Source organism: Triplophysa dalaica, chromosome 25 (assembly GCF_015846415.1).
Source record: "Triplophysa dalaica isolate WHDGS20190420 chromosome 25, ASM1584641v1, whole genome shotgun sequence".
Classification (NCBI taxonomy): domain Eukaryota; kingdom Metazoa; phylum Chordata; class Actinopteri; order Cypriniformes; family Nemacheilidae; genus Triplophysa; species Triplophysa dalaica.
Window position 1 is genome coordinate 6708586 of NC_079566.1, and position 9012 is coordinate 6717597.

At 37.1% G+C, this 9012-nt stretch overlaps 1 protein-coding gene across 1 annotated transcript in view; it reads right to left on the reverse strand.

The window, feature by feature from the left end:
• Positions 1 to 5599, reverse strand: part of trioa (trio Rho guanine nucleotide exchange factor a) — a 77638-nt gene extending 72039 nt beyond the window's left edge. The window contains 3 exon segments of the mRNA XM_056740832.1: positions 4342 to 4772; positions 5029 to 5108; positions 5340 to 5599. Coding sequence (XP_056596810.1) covers positions 4342 to 4411 — 70 coding nt within the window. The 5' untranslated portion in view covers positions 4412 to 4772; positions 5029 to 5108; positions 5340 to 5599.
• Between the last annotated feature and the right edge of the window lie 3413 nt (positions 5600 to 9012).

Sequence of the window (9012 nt, forward strand, 5' to 3'; positions counted from 1 at the left end):
AAAAAAGGAAGTTGAACTTCTGTAGCATTCTATTCAAATAACAATGCATTTGTGTGTGCTTCACAACTGATATTGTAATACTTCTCATAGGCTCAATAACATCTCATCTACAGGCGTTATGTTGATCATGTGGCTAGACACTTGAAAGCGTAATGAAATAACTTATGTCCAATAAATTATGTCCAAGTTTTGTCTTATATTGTGTGTCTCTTTCTTAATATTTCATATTACTCTTGTTTTTGACTGTTTCTCATTTGCACTCAAGATGTTCCACCACTGGCCTCTGTGATTTACTGTCGGAAGCAGTCTGGGCATTTCTCTCTCTGCAGTTCAGTTAAGTAGGATCTTCGTGTGCCGTGCCAGGAGACAGAGAGGGCATCGAGTACACCATTCCCAGCCCAGCAAATGTAGGTCAATACGACCTTTCCCTACCACACATGGAGACAGACAGAGGAGCCGAACAAGAAACTGAAAAAAGATGACAGGCTGTGGATGAGATGGAGGGGCTGGATAAATCAGGAGGCTGTGACACAACAGAGACATAGAAGGAGAAAAGAAAGCTGTACACACCGGCCATCCAGCTTGTGTTGTAACGGTCATTGATAGAAAATGTAACTCCCCAATGCTAACCACATGACATCTAAGTGTCAAAGAAATTAATCTACTGCCAAAGAGAGAGGAAGAAGCCAATGCCCTAAAATCATCACTGCCTCCATAAACTACCAGTAGGCCTATTAGGCAGGGACAAAAGCACCATTAAGATCAACAGCAATTCCACAAACAATAAGAAGTTCCATTCCATTCCATTTTCTACCGCTTATCCGAACTACCTCGGGTCACGGGGAGCCACAATAAGAAGTTGAAAATTAAAATCTAAACAGGAAAGAACAATAAAAGAAAGAGATGTGTATAAACAAAACGTGCCAGTACTCTACAAACGAAGAGTATACAAAGATTTTAATGGAAAAATGCTAGAATTAAATCTGATGTTTTGTGATGTTAGACAAAAGAAGAAAGCCATTTTCAACCCAATTCTCTTAAAGTGTGTTAACATTGCTGTGTTTATTTGAGCATCCCAACTTCACAAAGAAACCCAGGCCAATGCAATACAGTGAGGTCAGTGTGGGGCCATCTGTTTTTCAACCAATGGCAGACGGAGACAGTGCTTGAGGAAACCTATTCGAAAAAAGACGTTACACTGTAATTTTGTTTAGTGACACTAGTGGCACATAATTTTCCTTAACAAGAATTAAGAATATTGGCTTATAATGAGTTGCCAAATGAGAATATAAATGCTTCAACTGTGGTTGACTCCTCTAAAGACAGCTGTAGTGTGTATCAGTTGGTGCTTAATTATACACTGACTTTTATATAAATGAGGCTTGAATGTACTTTAACTTCATGCCCTCAAAAAGCAACAGTCAGAAATGAATCCCAACAAGTCCTTTCAGATGGTAGTAAATAAGTAAGAATCTTGTGCTGAATCTCTTATGCTGTAAAAGGAGTCATATGACACGGCTAAAACGAATATTATGGTTTGTAATATGTATACACAATTTAAGGTTCAAAAACACTGTATTTTTCATATACCATCCATTTTGTAACTGTTTCGCACCACCTCTTTGAAACGCGCAGATTTTTTACAAAGCTCATCACTCTGAAAAGCGAGGAGTGCTATGATTGGCCAGTTAACCAAGTTCCAAAGCAATTCTACTGAAAGGTACGCCCAGCTTACTTGCGTATAGAGTTAGGCGCTCTTAGTCAAATCATACCACGAACTGACGTAGATTTGTTGTGGTTACACGAGGCGTTTCAGGCTGGATTGGGTTGCTTTTAGCACTTGGGTACGACAGCTGCGTTAGAAAGACACACGATAGCACAAAATAACATGGAAAAAACATGTGGAAAAATACATTTTGGGTGGCATTAAAAAAGGAAAAAGTGGTGAATAACAACTTAAGTGGGCAATGAAATTGAAAGGGGTGATTCGCCGGAAATACAAGTTTTTCTTTGTCTTTGGTGTGTTTTAAGTTGCCCATGCATGTATTAGACACGTAAAATTGCAAAAATGTAAGTGTCGGAAACAAAAGATGTATTTTATCTAGAAGCAAATGCTCACCCTGACCTGCCTGAAACGCCTCGTGTAACCACACCCCGGCAAATCTACGTCAGTTCGTAGCACGATTTGACTAAGACCACCCAAATGTACACGTAAGTAAGGTGGACGTATCTGTCAGTACAATTGCTTTGGAACCTGATGTTCCAAATATGGTAAGAAGCGTTACATATCTGTGCAGTATTCAACCAATCACTACGCACTAGTGAACTGGCCAATCATAGCACACCTCGCTTTTCAGAACGATGAGCTTTTCTAAAATATCAGTGCGTTTCAGAGAGGCGGAGCAAAGAGTAGATACAAATATGCACGGTATTTGGAAAATACCTTAAAAAAATGTAAACTCAAATCGTGTATACACATTGTGTTACATCTAAAGCAAACAATAATATTCGTTTCAGCCGCATCAATTACCCCTTTAAAAGTACATTATAGGCTGTGTACAAAAAAGCAAACTGCTTGAAACCAAAACCAACTTTGGAGGGTACCGAAACAACTAAGATTTCCGTATTGAAAACACCAAATGAGAACCAGTAAGAAGCAGCACTTCCAATTGTGGTTTCACTGATTTACACACAACAAAACCACAGTAGCACGTGTTTCTAAACTGGTGCCATCAGTGTCAGGAAGTCAATGTGATTTCTCCAAAACATTTGAAAGGTGGCCTGGTTAAATACTAAATATGTCCTGAATGCCAGTTCCATATGGATTAGATAATAAGGTATTTTGGTGAATGATTAACTTGGGCTTGCAAATTAATGTCCTGCTATCAGAAAACATAGGTGGGTGGTTTCCCGGACAGAGTTTAAGACTAGTCCCAGACTAACTAAAATGTTAGGTGTCTTGATCTTAAACAACTCGCAAATGAAATATCGTAAAATATTTTGGTTCGTTTGTTTTGTCTCGAGATGCACACCAGTAATGTTTTTCTAAGGTATGTTCTTAATTTAACTAAGGCCTAGTTCTGGTTTAAACTAATCCCTGTGCAGGAAACCACCCCGATGAGATATTTGAGCATTCAATTTATATCTTAAATGAGTTTTGCCATTGCTGGATAGCAGTGTGACTGGACTCATATCCCGCATAAATCATCACCAGATAAGATGTAATTTTATGCATATATAATTTTATGCATATACCTTATCAACCCGTCACTAACATTAAATTAATCTAATACTCGATTACTAACACGAAATAAATGAAATCTTTTTTTGAGAAGGTCCTTGAAAGCTGTGCCATCAATCTTGGTGGAATAACGTTAGCTTTGCTAATTTAGCAACCAAATGCTGCACGATACAACCAGGTTACATTCCCTTTTCTTAACAAAATCCAACTATCTGAACCACAATCTTAAATTTTACTATTATGTAACGTTACACGAAGAATGACTCCATTAACTTCAGTCTTGTGACAGAAATACTACTTCGCCCGCTAATCTCACAGTGTTTGCTAGCTAGCTAACGTTAGCAGTTGGAGAGTGCCACGCCAGGTCATTGTTTACATTGCTGACTGACTTTAATACCCTGATCTGTCTTTTTCTTCCTATATTATTACATATATCTCTTCATCGAATGAAATAAATGTATTTTTTAACGGATCAATAACAGATCATTTGGGGGGAAACAAAGAGACTGTCAGCTTGATTCTATTTCGATTCATTTCACAAGTATGACTTGGAACAATGTATTACTGAGATTTATATTTGTATTAATACTAAAGAATATTCTTGGGAGATCCTGTAAAACCAAGAAGATGCTGACATAACTTCATTTAACGTTATCTATTCGTAAGGTGGCCTGCGGTGAAGCTAATCTTATATTTCTAGCCACTGGCTCATAAAAAAATACTGTAACGTTATCTATGCGATCTCTTTCTGTTAATGCAAATTATGATCGCCTACGAAACATCTACAACATTTTTAAATCGTATATGCTTTTATTCTCCTGCAATCCCTCACCAATGTGCAGTCATGGCTCACGCGAGCGAGCAAGACGAATTTCTCAAAAGTAACCAGCTAGGTTGTTACAAACCTCACCCGACTTAAAATATAAGTATTTAATTAACGTTATCATAGTTTTGCGCTTGATCTATTACAAGGTACAAAATATGAACATAAATCCAAACTCCCCCACCCACCCTGCGAAGACAGTGCATGAACAATGTCCCACAGCCGCGCGGAAGCTTGCGCCATTCAATCCGAGCAGCGTCGCGAGCTTCGGTCTTACCAGATTTGAAGATCGTAGCTATATCGGCCGAGTCTTTGGCCGCCTCCTCGGCCCCTTCCACCGAGCTCATGGCTGTGGTGAAAAACACACACAAAAAACGAATATCCAAATCCAAAGTTCCTATGTATTTTCCCCACAGGCAGAACGACAAAATATGTCCGCCCTGTGTCTGAGGGATGATCTGACACGGACGGAAAAAGGATTACTTCTGAGGGCTAGTGAACATCACTAAACCTCCATCTTGGATAACACAAATTAATAGCGCCGGCCGGCGGCTCTCCCGAGCGTAGCCTGCAACGGAGAGATTGGGAAGACGGCAGGGGGCGGGAGTTTGTGAAATGTCTTTCAGGAGTTTCCTCTTTCCAGCAGTGGCGATCCTAAATGTCTGAGGGTCCTATACAAACCTTTGTGAGGGGCCCTTGTCATGATAGCTAAAATGAGATAAGCATAACTGTAAACTATAAGAAATAAAATTAATTAACACACTTAAATTAATTGAAAATGAAAGACAAAAAACAAATAAATTGACAGTAAGTAGCCTACTTGATTAAATAGTTTATTCGAGAAAGCTAAGCATACGAAAACACATCAAAAATTCTCTCAATATGATAACACAAAAAATATATATTATCATGGGCATACGAAATACAGTGGATTGCAGTGGTGTGCATTATTGCTAGTACTAACCGGGTACATGACGTCACCATTCCGAGTGATTTTAATAACCTCCACCCACAGGAAAACGCCAAAAAAGGGGCAAGGTCTCCCTAAGAGAAAAATAGTGAGAATAGTAGTGTCCGGTTATCAGAGATCGTAAACATTTGACTGAGCAACGCGCTAAACTACTTTCACTTTCATCACAGTCCTACAGCTGGTAATAAGAATTCAGCTACACACATTCGAAGATAGCCAACGTTCAAATAACAGCTTCAATGACTTTAACATCGGCTGTGAAATCTGTTCTGTGTAATACACCGAAATTGTGTGGGTGCGCTTACCTCTTAAACACTTCTATGAAACATCCTTAGAAGTCCTGCTTGCAAATGTCTCCTGGTCAATATGCTTGTTGTTTTGTTATCCAACTCGGGTCCAATTTATAAAAGCTAAACTTAACGCTTCTGTTATTACCGTTATTTAATAAACTGGTCTGACGCCATTCGGTCCGATATCATTCCCCTCACCATAGTAGGAAATGATCGGTTACACTTCGATCGATCTGCATGTTTTTACTGATGAAGTGAAGGTTGACGCCATTGTTGCTGTTTATTGCTAAAAGCCAAGGTTAAGGAATACACGTGAGAGAGGCACCGACCAATCACAACAGTCCGAGAAGCGGATGACAATCACGTAAGACCTGGTCAGCTTTAACAATCAGAGCATTTCGGAAGGAGGGACTTTATAATGACCGGAGGAAATCCAGTCGTCTTGTGGGGACAGCAATGAACAATAGACTTGAAATATGTGAAATATAAAGCATATTTTAGGCTTAGAAACATGAACATCCGTTGTTAAACACCCAAAAAACATAATCGAAGCCTTTAATCAGCCAAAGAATATGGTAATTTTAAGTTAGAATATTAATGTGATATGTTACTTTGGAGACGGTGCCTAAATTCACGATTATCGAACGTCCACAGCCAAACCAACTGTATTGCCAGTGGACAAATAGCCTATACTGAATTTATAAATCTGTACTTACAAATTTTTGGCAAAACTAAATAAGACCTTGAAATACGTTCAAAATCACATGCCTTCTTGTTATTTTGCTTCAAAGTATTGTTGCCGTATGTCCGCTACAGACGGATAGCTTTGTTTTGAAGCCATGGCCATATGTAAAGTCGCATCATCACATTACGCGCACCACGTCATTACCTGCACGCAATCCATGGTATCAGAGTATGTAACAGTAATTAAATCAATTAATAAAAAGGACATTGCTAAATAATTTCTGAAAAGTTTGTAACAGAACACTCCGAAAGCAGAAAGTTGAATCCGCGTCTTGTTCGCATTATAGTTTATTCTATACTCAAGGGGGATGTGCAGAGGCCCTACGCAACTTTAGTAGTTTGCGCATAGGAAGATCGGCTCTGCTTTCCAGTTACCTTAACGGTGTCCAAGGGGCCCTCATTATATTTTCTGCTATATTGTGATGGAATATAAAACGTCCAGTTTGACTTTCAAGACCCTGAAGTTTCATTATCATATTCATCACATCATATTCAACTAAACATATTAAGCTAAAAATAGTTTAACAATGATACTTGCTAAAGTATAACAATACAAAATGTAATCAATATGGCTAATGTGTTTATTAACGAGTGGTTACAAGTATTTTTTATAATATTGGTTCTCAGTGGTCAAACCAATAGTCCACTTTGTGAATTACACTGCCATCTGCTGGTAACATTACTTTCCATTAGTCACAATACTGACAGTTTAACTCTCTATAAAAGATTATTGACCTAGATAATCCACCAATACTCATAAAAAGTGTTCTTCGGGTTACCTCTTCGACCAAATTTACATCATTGATCGCTATAGGCTATGTCAAGATCATTGTTCTATATAAGGTTTGTTACTAAAGGTAAGATTATTTACATTTATAAGGTATAAAATATGTTTTTTTATTTGTATGTCAATCATATTTACAAAGGAGTCTCATACGTGTTGAAAGAACAGCATGTGCTGGTTTGGTATGTTTTGATGCTGGTTTGCTGCTTAGTGCTGGTTTAAGCTGGGCATGTTTGACATGGACATGTGCTGGTTTAAACTGGTTTAAACTGGTCAAACCAGCATCAGAACATACCTAACCCTGCATATGCTGTTTTTTTCAACATATTTTTACTGATATTTTGCAGCCTAGACAATTTAACCACAGACAAGTTGTGATGACCTAATGTTAATTTAATGTTTATTTAAAATCTGAAATTTGATCAAAATGCTTTTTTTATTTTTTTTTACTTTTCCAATCAACAAACACAATGATGAAATACCAACGCTTGCACAGGAACTTGTAAACAAAACAATACATTTTTATAGAACTATATTTTTGATGCACACTCATTTATGAGTCAGTTATCATTTATGAAAATATCAATGATCATTTATGTATCAATTACTCTTCACATAAATTATTCTCTAAAACACTTATCAAATGTGTATTCTAGAGTCTCAGAACTTTCCAACGATATATAGTATGTCATGATTAGATCAGATATCCCACAAAAATATGAAAGCAAATATAGGTGTCCCACATGGGACAGTAACAATTTATGAATCAATGATCATTTATGAATCAATTACACTTCCTACATAAATTATTCTATAAAACAGTGAAGAAATATGTATTCTAGAGTCTAAGATCTTTCCAACGATATATGTTTGTCATGATTAGATCACCATTCCATCACAAATATGCACGCAATTGTGGGTGTCCCGTATACGGGGTGGTGACAATTTATGAATCATTTATCATTTATGAATCGATAACTCTATATTATAAAACACTGACCAAATGTGTTTTCTAGACTCTTTTACCTATTCTACGATAAAATGTTTTTCATGATAGGATAAGAATTCACATGCAAAGTGTTAAAGAAAATGTAAGCGTTTCGTAAATGCAGTACTTATTTTTGATTCACACACATGTCATTTATGAATAAATCACATTCCTTCCATATTTTATTTTATAAAACAATGATGAAATATGTATTCTAGAGTCTCAGACCTTTTCAACGATATTTATTTTGTAATGGTTAGATCAGAATTTCCAATAAAATTAAAGGGAATCTTGGGAGTGAGTGAAAAAATTAGAGATTGCTGGAATACTTTGTTTGAATTCCTTAAAAATACAGATTTCAATTTTTTTATCCACCGTAGTACCTGAAACCCTGATGTTACTCACCCCGGTGCCCTGCTGGCGGTATGCACCTGAACAAGTTGGTTGCGATCAGCTATTAAAAGCAAAGAAGAAGAATTTGACCACAGTGTATTAACTCTATTTATGATGCTTTTGCTCAAATTTACACAGATGGATCCAAAAACCCTGAAACAGAGCAAACGAGTTCATAATTTTATGTTCCAGAAAGTAAAAATATTGGGAAAGCCAAATTAGCAGATGCAGTATCATTATATGCAACAGAATTTGTAGCCATTCAGATGGCTCTTTACTGGGTGGAGGAAATGATGCCAAATTCTGAAAGTTAAGTTTTAATTTGTTCAGATTCAATGGCATCTCTTACAAGCCTACAAACCTATCAATTATATAGAAGCGATCTACTTATATAAATATTAACTATATTATTCAGATTAAGACAAGTGCAGTTTGTATGGTTTCCAGCACATGTTGGGATACCTGGAAATGAAACAGCGGATAAAATGGCCTAAGAAGCAATTGAAGCGGAAAATGTTAAAATCACCCTCCGCAGGTCAGAAGGGAAATCACTAATCGGACAAGCATATGGAGGCAGAAATACTGGGATTCTTGTAAGGAAGGAAGATATTTATACATAGTTCAAAATAACATAAAATTTAGTAAAATTAATCAAAGAGAGTAGAGTAGAGTAGAGTGTTTTCAGCAATAATAACATTCCTGAGAAATAGTGGTCTGATAAACAGAATATAGGTATCTTCTGTGTCTCATCTTCGTCACACTCCAGCACAGTAGGTGGC